General features: G+C 43.6%; 1 protein-coding gene across 1 annotated transcript; it reads left to right on the forward strand.

Annotated features, from left to right (window-relative positions):
* The first annotated feature begins 1,751 nt into the window (after positions 1 to 1,751).
* LOC119766332 lies at positions 1,752 to 3,665 on the forward strand. The gene has a single exon (XM_038250813.1). The coding sequence runs from the start codon at positions 1,752 to 1,754 to the stop codon at positions 3,663 to 3,665; it is 1,914 nt and encodes a 637-aa protein (XP_038106741.1).
* The last annotated feature ends 11,161 nt before the right edge of the window (positions 3,666 to 14,826 follow it).

A 14,826-nucleotide genomic window follows, 5' to 3' on the forward strand; every position in this document is an offset into this window, starting at 1 on the left:
CTACCTCCTCCTCAAAATAGAAGCTAAATTCGATGACATCGACACATTTCAACGAGAAGCAGGACGTTTCTGATGAAATCAATATCCCCACATTATAACAATAAAGCACCACCGTCATCATCATCGTCCCGTGGGACACCAAAACCCTCTTCAATCTGTCCCGGCCAGAAAAGTTGCCCCTTTTGCTGGTGGGAGCGTTTTTAGTAGCCTTTTCCGTGACACGCCAAACCCAGCCAGAGCAGAAGCTCACCCGCTTAATTGCCGGCTTTTATTGAGCTTTTAGTGTTTTTCGAGCATCACGCAGTTTCCCTTCGAAAAGGGCATCAATTTTGGGAGATGTTTTTCCCGATGTGACATGGCATCAGAAAATGCTGACCAATGCTGGGGAGATTTGTGGGCGGTTTTTCCCACCAGAAAACAATAGCTTGAGGAAACTGTTGAAAAATTAAGTAAAGCATTTCTGCCTACCATTGAAAAAACGGCTAATATCCACTTTTGGCAAAAACGAGATATTAGCACCAGGTGGTAGAGGATGTTTCAACGCATCTTCTGGAACATGAATTTTACTGAAGTAGTGTTTAGACTGGGCTGCCGATACGAAAAACCAAACGGCTAATATGCCACGCTTATGGGAAATCGCCTTGACGGAGAATTTGTGACAAACACTAAAACGCGTTTTTCTCGGAATACTTGATTTGGTCAGCGAACGACTGGACAACGCGTACCATAGGTACTTCGAGTACCGTAGGTATAAAATAGACCCACCAAGTGGTCCTTTAGCCTCTTGTTCAGTAACTCCGATACCCTGGCCTCCCCGCGGCGCTGGCCGGGATACTAGTAACCATTGGAGAGATCGGGTAACCAACCCCGGTGGGAACTATGGTAGTATGCTGACAGGGTAAGGGGGGGCTCCACCCTCTTCGGAGGGTGTAGCTGTACCGTTAAGCTTCGAGACAAAAGCCCCCGTTACGGTGTCGAGAGAAAACCGCAGCTGGGTCCCGGAAGCTGCAAGGTGGCAGCCCCACCCCGAGACTAGGTATTCGCAGCCCTGGTTAGGCGGCATACCGAAGCGAAACACCAACTCAGAAAAACGAAAGAAGAAATTCAGGACGGATTAATCGGCATCAGACCAGGCGATGTAAAAAGGACAACGATTGGAAACTCGGTACTTGGAACGTTCGAACTCTCCAAGATCCTGCACGTGCTGGCCTTCTTGCCCGGGAGCTGCACAAGCTGAACGTGCATGTGGCCGCCATCCAGGAAGTTCGATGGCCCGGTCATGGAGAGCGAGAATTCACGGCGGTGGATCCCATCGCCAACACCTCTTTCAAGTACCACATCTACTACAGTGGCGGCGAAAAGGCGATGCACGGAGTCGGTTTCGTAGTGATTGGGGATCAGAAGAACCGAGTCATCAAGTGGAAGGTGGTGAATGACCGGATCTGCGTGTTGAGAATAAAGGGCAAATTCTTCAACTACAGCCTGATCAACATCTACGCGCCGACGAACGACAAGCCCGATGACGATAAAGACGCCTTCTACGAGCGTCTCGACAAGACCTATGGAGAGTGCCCAAGACACGACGTGAAGATAGTCATCGGAGACGCAAACGCGCAGGTCGGAAGGAAGCCTTCTTCCATCCTGTCATCGGCAAGGAGAGCCTTCATCCTCGCACGAATGACAACGGCCTCCGTTTGGTCAATTTCGCCGCAGCCAGAGGAATGGCTATCTGTAGCACCTTCTTTGCGCGCATGAACATTCGGAAGCACACCTGGCGCCACCCGAATGGCGAATCGTGCACACAAATCGATCACGTTTTGGTGGATGGTCGACACTTCTCGGACGTGATGGACGTCCGATCGTACAGAGGACCGAACATCGACTCTGATCACTTCCTGGTAGCGTGCAAGATCCGAGCTAGGCTGTCGAACGTGTTGACCCCGCGGACTGCGAGGATAGCGCGGTTGAACGTCCAGCGCCTCGCGAGCAGCGACGTTGCTGCAGAGTACAGTCGGAAGCTCGACGAGCGGATCAACGAGGACGCGCCTACGGGTAACCTGGACGAGCAATGGGGAGCCCTCCAGAGCATCGTCAACACAACGGCTACCGAAGTGATCGGCACGACCAGAGGACGCAAACCCAAAGGGTGGTTCGATGCGGAGTGCCAGCGAGTGACGGACGAGAAGAACGAGGCCAGGAAGCGTATGCTGGTGAAGGGTACGCGCCGGAACTGTGAGCGATACAGTGAGTTTCGAAGAGCAGAGAAACGAATCCACCGCCGAAAAGAACGGGAGTACGACGAAACGGTACTCGCCGAAGCGGAAGCACAGTACAACGCGAACGATAAGCGGAGGTTTTACGCAACTGTCAACGGTGTAAGAAGGAAAACCACGCCTTCCCCTGTGATGTGCAACGACACGGAAGGCAACCTGTTGACAGACAAGACTGCGGTGGCGGCTAGGTGGAAGGAGCACTTCCAGCAGCTGTTGAACGGTGAGACACGAGAGGGAATCGTCGAGGACAGGATACACGTTGAGGAAGATGGAAAAGCTGTGGACCCGCCTACGTTGGAGGAAGTAGCTAAGGCTGTTAAAGAGCTCAAGAACGGGAAATCCTCGGGAAAGGACGGACTTCCGGCCGAACTTTTCAAGCACGGGAGTACGCGGATGACCGAGATTCTGCACCAAATCATCCTACGCATTTGGTGCGAAGAACAGCTTCCGACCGACTGGTTAGACGGGCTCGTCACCCCAATCTACAAGAAAGGGCAAAGACTCGATTGTGCCAACTATCGAGGCATCACAATCCTCAACGCAGCGTACAAAGTACTCTCCCGCATCCTGTGGAGCAAGCTGAGACCGATGACCGAGACCTTTGTCGGCGAATACCAGTGCGGTTTTCGAGCGGGTCGGTCAACGACGGACCAGATGTTCACTCTGCGACAAATCCTCGACAAGTTCCGGGAGTACAACCTGCAAACACACCATTTGTTCATCGACTTCAAGGCGGCGTACGATTCAGTCAAAAGAAACGAACTTTGGAAGATTATGGTAGAACACGGCTTTCCGGCGAAGCTTATAAGACTGATTCGTGCAACGCTCGACGGAGCAAAATCAAGCGTGCGAATAGCTAACGAGACATCTGAAGCTTTCGTTACGTTGGATGGATTGAAGCAGGGCGATGCTCTCTCGAACTTACTGTTCATCATAGCGTTGGAAGGTGCTGCTCGAAGGGCAGGCGTGCAAAGAAACGGAACACTCATCACTAAATCGCACATGCTGCTTGGATACGCTGACGACATCGACATCATTGGTATCGACCGTCGTTCAGTGGAAGAGGCGTTTGTCCCTTTCAAGCGGGAAGCTGCGAAGATCGGACTGACCATCAACACTGCCAAGACCAAGTATCTGGTTGCTGGAAGAGCGCGTGGCAGTGCAGGTGATGGTGTTTCGGAGGTGGAAATAGATGGAGAAAGATATGAGGTGGTGGATGAATTTGTATATCTTGGTACACTCGTGACGTGCGACAACGATGTGAGCTGCGAAGTGAAACGGCGGATTAGTGCTGCAAACAGGGCCTTCTACGGTCTTCGTAGCCAGCTAAGGTCCCGCAGCCTAAGGACGCCTACGAAAATCACGCTGTACAGGACCTTGATACTCCTGTAGCTCTTTACGGTCACGAGTCGTGGACGCTAAAGGAGGCTGACCAGAGAGCACTTGGGGTCTTTGAGCGGAGAATCCTGCGTTCTATCTTCGGCGGCAAGCAAGTAGGAGACCGGTGGCGCAGGCGCATGAATTTCGAGTTGTACCAAGACTACAAACATGCTGATATCGTAAAAGTCATCAAGCACGACAGGCTGAAGTGGGCTGGACATGTAGCCAGAATGTCGGACGAGCGGGCGGCTAAAACGATATTCAGCAGCGAACCTGGACGCGGTCGTCGGCTTCGTGGAAGGCCTCGTACGCGTTGGCTGTGTGCAGTCGACGAAGATGCAAGAGCGGCCAACATTGTAGGCGACTGGAGACGAGCGGCCCAAGATCGAGCATCCTGGAAATCTTCGATTAGTTCAGCGTTGGGTCGATAGACCTGTTGCTGATAAAGTAAAGTAAGTAAGTAAGTACTTGATTTGGCATAATAGTCGAATTTTCAATTATGGGCAGATTTGAAGGCTGAATAAAATAAGATTGTCATTACCTTCTTCGATTTTTTTTTTCATCTACATTTTGTGCTTTTGTTTTTTCTCCATTTTGAGAATCATTTAGATTCGCTTCCCTGATTGTTAAGTTACTCAAAAATAATTAATCCACAACAACAAACTCAACAAAAAAGAGTCGTATAACCAAGGTTTAAAATTCGATGAAATGCATTTCTGATGTGGTTCATGTCGCGGTCAGGCTGGGTCGAGGGTCGTTCAGTTCCACAAACGTAATTTAAATTTAGCCGTTCGAATGCCATAAAACGGCGTGCCTTGGTCGGGAAATTGCCATTTTTGCTCACCTGAAAAAAAGAAGCACAGAAGAGTCGTTTCTTTTTCGGACTGTCATAGTTTTTTCCTCGGTTTTGAGGATATTGGGGCTATGAAAGCTGGTTTTCTGGATTGGTACATCATCTCATAGGAACAATATTTAAATTCTCCTCTGTAATTATTAAGTCAAATGTATTTACATAAGCCGACTCAATCCTAACCAGGTCCCAGCACCGAAAAGGACCTAATAAAAATAATTTCATGAAAAAAATATTTAAATTAATTTTTAACAGAATTTTATTATGGATAGTTATAGAGTTTCAGGCACAATATTCATTTCAAAATTTAGTTTTAAATGCTTGTCCCAAAGAGTTCTAAAACCACCTAAGTGCATCATTCAGCTAGTAAATTGGCCCCACGTTCGTTCGGAGTAGTAAAAGTTGTGCAGCGTTGCATGGGATGCTTTGCATAAAACAAGCTTACAGTGCCGTCACCTCGAGATGGTTGGTTTGTGGTGCACCGTTAAATGGAGCTTCGAGGGTATTCCAAGACAGCAGAGGAATATGGCTACAGCAGAAGGCACAACATTTGTGTTATTTAAAAGATGGAATGGAATTAGATTTGAATAACTGTAAAGCAAGTGAGGCCTAATAATGGGCTAACAATTGGAAAAAATGAGAATTTTATCCTAACAGTTTTATTTGTATTATTTTTTAAGTTCCTGTAAGAAACTAATCAGGAAAAAAATTCTCATAGTTTGAAGTTTTTGTTTTAAATGTTTTGAATTCAACATTAAATTTTTAGAGTCAGATATCAAAACAAAACTTTACAAAATTGTCCAACAAACTCTTAGTTCAATTCCAACTCCCACTTCCTTATGCGATAAGTTGCGCTGTTTCTGAGAAACCGCAAATTCCACGTTTTATCCACCGTCAAGCTTGTAATCCACGGAGCAATAAATTCGTCAGAGATGCCATCTTTCGGTTGGTCAGATTGGTTTATGTTCTGTAAGTGTCTGAGTTGAATAACGAATTGTAGAGCTACTTAAATTTAGCTTATTTTAAGTTTTCTGGGAGTATAAATTCAAATTCAACAATTACCGAACACTTCCCTTTTGTGAAGTGTTGAGTTAACAATTATCTCAAATCGTGACTTTTTTCAACACCTGACTCCTTGTTCAAGTTCACACCATCGCTGTAAGTTCAACGAGTTTTGCGGTATCTCGTTAAAAACTTTTCACCTTGTTGCAAAAAACAAGGTCGTACAGAATAACTTTCGAATAGTGCTCTCGCGCAACAATTTGTCCTCGTCGCAAACCGTTTTCCACCAAACCCGTAATTGGATCCATGAACGGAGAACAGCTTCCGTTGGACCGAATCCAAGAGGGGACTTTGTCGCAACCTAGCCATAAATTATCATCAGCCTTTTTAAACGTGCCTTCTGTTGGGTTAACTATGGCTAAAATAGGCACGGGTGGTGAAGCTGCCAAGTTTCAAGAGTGTCATAACTTTTTGAACTCGAGAGTTGGGCGTTATTGGAGGCGTAACTTTAAATGTGAATACAGATTTCATCCTACAAAATAGTTTTACAATTCACGTTGAGCTGCTACAATTATGATTTAGACTGGTTTAACATATTTAATTTCAATGATTCAATAAAATTAGCAGAACTTATTAAGCATAGAATAGTTGTTTGAACAAATCGTAAGGTTTAATATCAACAAACTTCATTATCCAAGATAAAGTCAACCCTTAGAAGACGGGTAGAAGTAGAACATCTGGAACCCAAGACTTCCTAAACTCTGATACGAAACGTGCAGCTCTCACGTGTCACGCAAATTAATTTAGAGAAACTTTTTCAAATTTGCATACCCTCACCCAAAGATGGCAACACTGGATGGGAGCTGAGTTGGGAATGCTGACTCATGTATACGACCGAGGGGGTGTGTCCCAGTAGGAAGAAGGTTACATTCCAGAACGTACGGTCGGTATGGCGAACGGTAAGTACGGTTTAGAACCAATGACCCGACTAAGAAGCTTTTAGTTCAAGTATGACGGAATATCACTCATCTTGTTCGGGTACGTGCTTCTGGAGCTTGATACAGCTTTGAGCTTGAAAATTTCATGATTTACTTGAGTGATGATTCGTATATTTATATTAAATCCTATTTTCAAAGAACTGATTTTATTTATCATGTTTTATTACGAGATGAGTTTTCAAGTGAATTTTCTCAATTGAATTCTATAGAAAAAAAAATCACTTCATCCAATATAATCAAACATTTTTCTTTTGCATGTGAATAAATTCACCTTCAAACCACAAATGCTTCTCAAATGAAAAGAGTCAAAACTATCAGCATCTACAACATTTATAAATGACAACCATTTTCTGCACTAAATTCATGGTGCTTGCCCTCGTGGAAACATCCATCATACCATAAAAGAAACGAACCAAGAAAAAATACGTGAAAATACTTGCTGTTCAAAGATCTCACCCCACTTCCTCAAATTGGTGCGAAAAGTGCAAAGGTAGAAAGTGCTGAAAAATGTAACAACATTATTTGAAACCGACACTATGCTCCTTTGAAGGGGGAAAAAAGTGCCTTGACAGGGATGGTGACCCGTCAATATTTATGAGACATGCTGAAAAGTCATACATTTAAAATGCGATCAACCGATGAAGATGGAGTGAGCATGATTTACATAAATATTAGGGCGGAAAGTGATTGAAGGTTGAATTTTTAGGAATGTTGAAAAAAAATAAACATAAATGAAAATTATTAGCAGAAAAGAAACGTTGCCTGAACACACGGAAAAACTCCTGCCCTTTTTCAATTTCTAATTAAAATTATTATTTTTACAGATTGGTGAGGTCCAAACGACGTCCCATACAAAGGGGTATGCCATGTTCGTGGACTCGCTCTTAAGTGTTCCTTAGTATGGATATGAATGTTTTAATTAAAAAAAAAATTGCTGCAGTTTATGAGTTCATAGCAATCAAACATTATTGTACCAGAAATACAATGGTGTGATTAACATTTGTGAATGAGAAGAAGAAAAAATATATATTTACTTTCAACACTCGAACTCTATAATGTAATCTTTTTTATTTTTGCATAGGAAAATCAAATTATAGAACAACTCGTCCATTCAAATATTTTTTCAGCATCAAATGATCTGGAACGAGCAAATGTTAAGAAAAGTAAAGCAAAATCAACTAAAAAGCCAGCGTTACATTATCGATGGTCCGTTCTTCTGAGCTCGTTAAATTGATGAGAGTCAAACTGTTTTAATTAGGTGGTATTTTTTCGCGTCCAATTTTCGTCTACAATGGGTGGCATCCAATGAGCTGAGAAGATTCACTATATTACTGCTGATTCATCACGATGATTTGCTCATTTCTAGAGATAATTTGCATAAAGTCGTGCTTAATTGATCGTGGCTAACACTGTTTTCATCCAAATTATCGCTTTTTTGAGTACAGACTATCAACAACTTCATATCTACAGATTGGACGATGGCAAAAATTGCATTATTTGAACATTTTTAGATGAAATGATGATTAGATTTAAGTGAAAATAAACCGTTTGATTCTTTAAGAAAGAATGAATTTGAAAAGTAATTACCCAATATCTCCAATGCTCGTTTGAATAGAAGATAGCACTTTCTCACGAATCAAAACGAAAGATCCGCAGCGTCCTAAAAGTTTTCCCATAAAGTAACAAAGTTTGGCGTTCTAGGCGATTGAATAATGCAAACAAAAACTGACTTGGAATAGACGCTTCAGACTTCGGGCAAATGAATGAAGGTTACTTTTGGGCAAAGGTTTTGACAATTAAAAGTTTTCTGTTGTTACAGGCCAAGAAAGTCAAATAAATTATAAATTGTTCGATAGAGGGTAAAATTTATGATTAAATTTTTGATTGATTGAAAGTCTGATGCAAACATACTAATAAATCTAATTCAAAATCGTTAAAAAAAACGGAAAAAAATCATTTTCAGTTTTATTTGTTTGCATCACTTTTTCACTCACTTTTTGAGGCCACGTTAATTTTTGATTTTTATTAGTGTTTTAAACATTAAGTCTTGCTGGGCAGCGTTAATATTTCCCCAGGCGTTGAGTCAGAAAAAGGGATGCGATTTCTTTTTCCTTTTGTGGTTTCATAATTTTATTTGATTTTACTAGAGGCTTCCAAAGTAATAGCAAGAATGGACATACCACTCAGAAAAAATAACACTTTAAAGTAGGTTTCTTTAATTAAACCTCAAACCTGAGACAACCACCAAAAAAACCCACCTGTAACAGCTTGTCCAAACGATGATGGAGGGTGGAAGAAGTTTGATTAATGCGCACCGTTTTAATCAAATGAAGCTCAAATCGGCTTCTCTTCACCCTTGTCGTTTTTGTGGCCCATTAGACCGCGCAGATGCTACCAGGTGACAGTAAATTACACTTTTGATGGAGGCAATTTTACAGCTGACTCCTCCGTCTGGGCGTTGTCATTTCGAGAAGCTTGAAACTGGAGGATGCTCCCTTTATATATACCATATGATGTCTGGAAGGCTCGAAGGATTTTTTTTATTGTTATTATGAAAAAGCCTTTTTAGTGAGGAACAAAGCAACAAGCTCTGATAAGACAAGCAGGAAATATAACTATGGCAAAATAGTTAGGCTTCATCCATAAAGTACGTCACTCTAAAATCAGCCAAAATTTACCCCCCCTCCCCCCCTTTGTCACACTTTTCCTATACTTATAACACGCAATGTCACACTTCCTCAGGCCCCCCTCCCCCCTAGAGCGTGACATACTTTATGGATGACGCCTTATTTCATTACCAGTTGCTAATTTAGTTATTTTAAGATCAGTATGAAATATGTAGCATGTTTTGGTTGATAATTTAATAGTACATAATAATTGTTCTACTGTTGGCAACTTTTACTACTAGCATTCCAAAACGGCCAAACTTAATTCATGTGATGTTATCAATTATAGCCTCACAAAATGGCACTCGAGATAAACATGGTAGGGTGTTTCATCTGAGGCTGAAATTGTGGGTTATCGGGGAAACCACAATTTACGTCAACGGGACAAATCATCCCTAACCTCAATTGTTTAGGGCTGTTGGTTGGGGCGTTGTTTGGTGGGCGGAAAAGATACATGATTTGTGTGCCCAGCCCACCCACATACATTTGACTGGTTTAATGCTAACCAACTCATAGAAGGGAGACAGCTGACAGCTGACAGGAAAAAGTAGATTACTTTTTTCTGAATCATTATTGTAGGAAAAATCCCTATAAATTCAAACAGTATAAAATGTTCACTGTCAAAAAAAATATAACTCATAAATTCCAATGGTGATACGCTGATAAGCAAAAAAAAATCGACACTCATCTGTTCGATTTGAGCATATTGTTTCGGCTTTGAATAAAAAGACACAGTGAACAACGACTCTGTAGACTGTATGTCAACGGTTTTCATTTTAGGCACGTCCCAAGGAAAATGTGAGCAAAAAGTCTGATTTTTTTTCAGATGCGTGATTAATAAATGTGTGACACTTCTAGAAAGCATCTTTTACCTTTTTTTATTTTCTTCAAAGAATTCCAACTGCGGTGATTTTTGAATTCACTTCTTCTGTTTTTGATGCAATTTCTAATATTTCGAACATTTCTTGAAAGCAATGTTGGCACCATATTCTAAGATGAAAAATGAAAATGTCGAGCCATGCCAGTTTTTTGTTAAATTTCAGTAAACGAAAGCATCAAAGAGTAACTCAATACTACAGATTACAGAAAAAAAAATCCCGTAATCGTGAGGAGCAGTTCTCTACCAAAACCGGAAATGGATTTTATTTGTATTTTTTGATTTGGCTCAAACTTTGTGGGGGCCTTCCCTATGACCAAATAAGCTATTTTGTGTCATTGGTTCACCCATACAAGTCTCCATACAATTTCGGCAGCTGTCCATACAAAAATGGTACGTAAATATTCAAACAGCTGTAACTTTTGAGTGCATTTTCTGATCAATTTGGTGTCTTCGGCAAAGTTGTAGGTATTGTTGAGGACTATTGAGAAAAAAATAGGTACACGGAAAAAAATGCAGATTTTTTTATAAACTTTTTTTTCACAAAAACTCATTTCCCAAAATACGTATGTTTTTGATTTTCGAGATTTTTTGATATGTTTTAGTGGAAAAAAAACCCGAAACTTTTGAGCCATGGAGAAACATGGTCAAAAAATTTGCCGCCGAGTTATGAATTTTTGAAAAAATAGTGATTTTTGGAAAAAATCTAAATTTCATGAAAAAACAAATTTGACGTAATTTTTTAATGTAAAATGGAATTTCCAATCGAAAAGTACTTTGCAGATTTTTTGATAAGGGGCTCTGTTTCCAAGATATAGCCACCGAAAGTTTGATTTGAGCTAAATATTTGCAGTTTTTAAAAATAGTGACCATGAGTGACCATTTCCAAAAATATTTTTTTTGAAAAGTTCAGAAAATTTGCTTTGAAATTGTCTAAGAGACATTGAAGATTGGACCTCAGGTTGTTGAGATACAGCCACTTTAAGGAAAAGAAACACGAAAATTGAAGTTTTCTAAGTTTCACCTAAACAACCCACAATTTTCTAATGTCGATATCTCATCAACTAATGGTCCGATTTTGAATGTCAAAACATGAAACATTCGTGAAATTTTCCGATCTTTTCGCAAAAAATATTTTGAAATTTTTTAAATCAAGACTAACATTTTAAAAGGGCCAAACATTGAATACTACGCCCTTTTGAAATATTAGTCTTGATTCAAACAATTTCCTATTCAAAACTAAATTTGTTTGCTTGCAGCTAAAATATCATTGATAAATTATTTTCGTCGCAGTTCTGCTCAACCGTTCAAATCTGGTTAGCACATTTTTTATAACTGGTAACTGGCTGTCATCATTGGTTTTGTCGGTGGAAAAAATATGATCCTAAACATTGGCACCACGTGGCACACCATTTCTATGCCACCTGGGAGGTGGTTGTGGTCGATGTGGTCCTGGTGGAACGTGCAGATGTGGCCAAATGGCAATATATCACCTGGGGTTCCGCTTTTTTTTGTGAGTTTACTCTGTGAAAGTGATCAATTTTGGGTTGGTCTACTTGTCGCCCACAGGTTGGTGGTGGCTCCGCAGGAGATTCCGAAAAACAAAAGCTCATTGTTGCGTGAAAAGCTGACCGTAGCTGGGCGATGAAAGCTCTCAAGCTTCCGAAGGCTTCCGGTGGATTATTGCCACGTCGCGACGTTTTGTCTGTGGTCAGGGTACGCACAAATCAAGTTCTATTCAGGGAAATCCGGTCCGGGTCTGGATTGAAAAACTATATGGAAAATGTCGGCAAAAAATGTCACCTTTTGTGAGCAGATATTTACGGTCACCGGCGATGTCGCTTGGTGGTGCCACTGCCATCAATGTGTGTTTTGCGTCGATTGGCCATTTTTCTGCTAAGTTAGTCAATAGGCAAAGCAAATAAAAGGTGAAAAACAATGAAAAAATCATTGGAATTTAGCTAACCTTTGATCTGACGAGGGGAAACTAAAGGTTATCAATTCTTTAAAAAAAAAAATCAAAGTCAGACGTTGCTGATTCCGTTTTGTTTTATTCTTTTTAATCATTATTCTGTGCTTCAGATTTTTAAATCATTACAAAATTTAGAAACATAATGCTTATTCATAATATGAATAATACTTACTTACTTACTTTTTACTTTTATTGGCGCTACACCATTAGCTTGGCCTGCTGCACGATTCTCCGCCAACAAGCTCGGTCCATGGCTGCATGTCTCCAATTTCGCGGTGCACCCACACTTTCTAGATCGCTCTCCACTTGGTCCACCCACCTCGCACGTTGCACCCCCCTACGTCTTGTTCCTACCGGCTCCGACACAAACACCAACTTCGCAGGATTGATCTTCTGGTTCCGTTGGCTCAATTGCTCGGTACGTTCCGGCATCCTTGCAACATGACCGGCCCACTGCAACCGTCCAGCCTTCGCGACCTTCCGGATGCTTGGTTCGTTGTAGAGTTGTGCAAGTTCGTGGTTCATTCTCCGCCGCCATCCGTCGTTCTCATATACGCCGCCAAAGATGGTCCTAAGCACTCGACGTTCGAAGACGCTTAGCGCTCGTATGTCCTCTTCGAGCATTTTCCACGTCTCGTGCCCGTAGAGGACGACCGGTCTTATCAGCGACTTGTAGATGGAACACTTCGTATGTAGGGAGAATTTCCGGGACCTTAGGCTCTTGTGGAGACCGAAATAAGCACGACTTCCAGCGATGATGCGTCTCCGAATTTCCCTGCTGCAGCTGTTGTCCGACGTCACCAACGATCCGAGGTACACAAACTCCTCTACCACCTCGAATTCGTCGCCGTCGATTGTAACGCTTGGTCCAATGCGAGCCCTAAGGGACTCGGTTCCTCCTGCCAGCAGGTACTTTGTCTTCGCCACATTCACCCTTAGCCCAACCTTCTCTGCTTCCCGCTTCAAGCCGGTGTACGCATCCGCAACCGCCTTGAACGTTCTGCCAACAATGTCCATGTCGTCAGCGAAGCAGATGAATTGGTTGGACTTGCTGAAGATCGTGCCCCGCATATTGAAGCCCGCTCGTCTCATAACACCTTCCAGTACCACATTGAAACAGAGGCAAGAAATCCCATCGCCTTGCCGAAGCCCCCCGAGTGAAGGAAACGAGTCCGATTCCGCACCCGATATCTTCACACAGTACCGAGCCCCATCCATCGTCATCTTGATCAGTCTGATCAACTTCCCGGGAAAGCCGTTCACGTCCATAATTTTCCATAGCTCTTCGCGATCGACTGAGTCGTACGCGGCTTTGAAGTCGATGAATAGGTGGTGCGTGGGAACTTGGTACTCGCGACACTTTTGGAGGATTTGTCGCACAGTGAAGATTTGGTCGGTTGTTGATCTCCCCATGACGAATCCGGCTTGATAACTTCCAACAAAACCTTCCGCTATTGGCGATAGGCGGCTGAAGAGGATCTGGGAGAACACTTTGTAGGCCGCGTTAAGGACTGTGATGGCACGGTAGTTCTCACAATCTAACTTGTCCCCCTTCTTGTAGATCGGGCATATTACTCCCACTTTCCACTCCTCCGGTAGCTGTTCTGACTCCCAGATCCTGACTATCAGCCGGTGCAAACAGGACGCCAGCTTCTCCGGGCCCATCTTGATGAGTTCAGCACCGATACCATCCTTACCCGCTGCTTTGTTGTTCTTCAGCTTCTTGATGGCATCCTTAACTTCCCTCATCGTGGGAACTGGCTCCTCTCCTTCTCCTGCTGTACCGATGAAGTCCTCTCTCCTGCCGCCTTGAGCCCCTGCCTCTGCTTCTGCGCCGTTCAGGTGTTCATCGAAGTGCTGCTTCCACCTGTCGATCACCTCACGCTCGTTCGTCAAGATAGCTCCATTTTTATCCCGGCACATTTCAACTCGCGGCGTGAAGCCGTTGCGGGATCCGTTGAGCTTCTTGTAGAACTTGCGCGTTTCGTTCGAGCGGTGCAGCTGCTCCATGTCCTCAAACTCCAACTCTTCCTGGTGGCGCACTTTTGCCCGGAAGAGCTGGTGCTGCTGCCTTCGCTTCTGTCCATACGCCTCCTCGTAATCACGGAGATTGTACTGCAGCATTGCCCTCCGTGCTGCATTCTTCTCCTCCAAAATCGCCCGACACTCCTCGTCGAACCAATCGTTCCGTCGTCCTCGTTCCACAAATCCGATGGTGCTTTCTGCTGCGTTGGTGATGGCTGCCTTGACGCTCCTCCAGCAGTCCTCGAGGAGCTTCCAACAGCTCACCCTCCCTGGCAACGCAGCCTCCAGCGAATGCGCGTACCGGGATGCGACTTCCGGTAACTTAAGCCGCTCCAGATCCAACCGCGGAGGGCGGCGGTACCGAACGCTTTTCGCCAGGGAAAGTCGTTGGCGCATTTTCACCATCACCAGATAGTGGTCCGAGTCGACGTTGGCGCCGCGATAGGTCCTGACGTCGATGATGTCGGAAAAGTGTCTACCGTCGATTACAACGTGGTCGATTTGTGATTCCGTTCCTTGCGGTGATCTCCAGGTGTACTTGTCTCGGAGGTTGTGCTGGAAGCAGGTGCTTCGTACGGCCATGTTCTTGGAGGTGGCGAAGTCGATCAGTCGCAGGCCGTTTTCGTTCGTGCGTACGTGGGCGCTGAACTTTCCTATCACCGGTCTGAATTCCTCCTCCTGGCCAACCTGAGCGTTAAAATCTCCAATAACGATTTTGACGTCATGTTTTGGGCAGCTATTGTACGTCCAGTTCAGCTGCTCGTAAAATGCGTCCTTGTCGTC

This window comes from Culex quinquefasciatus, chromosome 2 (genome assembly GCF_015732765.1).
Source record: "Culex quinquefasciatus strain JHB chromosome 2, VPISU_Cqui_1.0_pri_paternal, whole genome shotgun sequence".
Classification (NCBI taxonomy): Eukaryota; Metazoa; Arthropoda; class Insecta; order Diptera; family Culicidae; genus Culex; species Culex quinquefasciatus.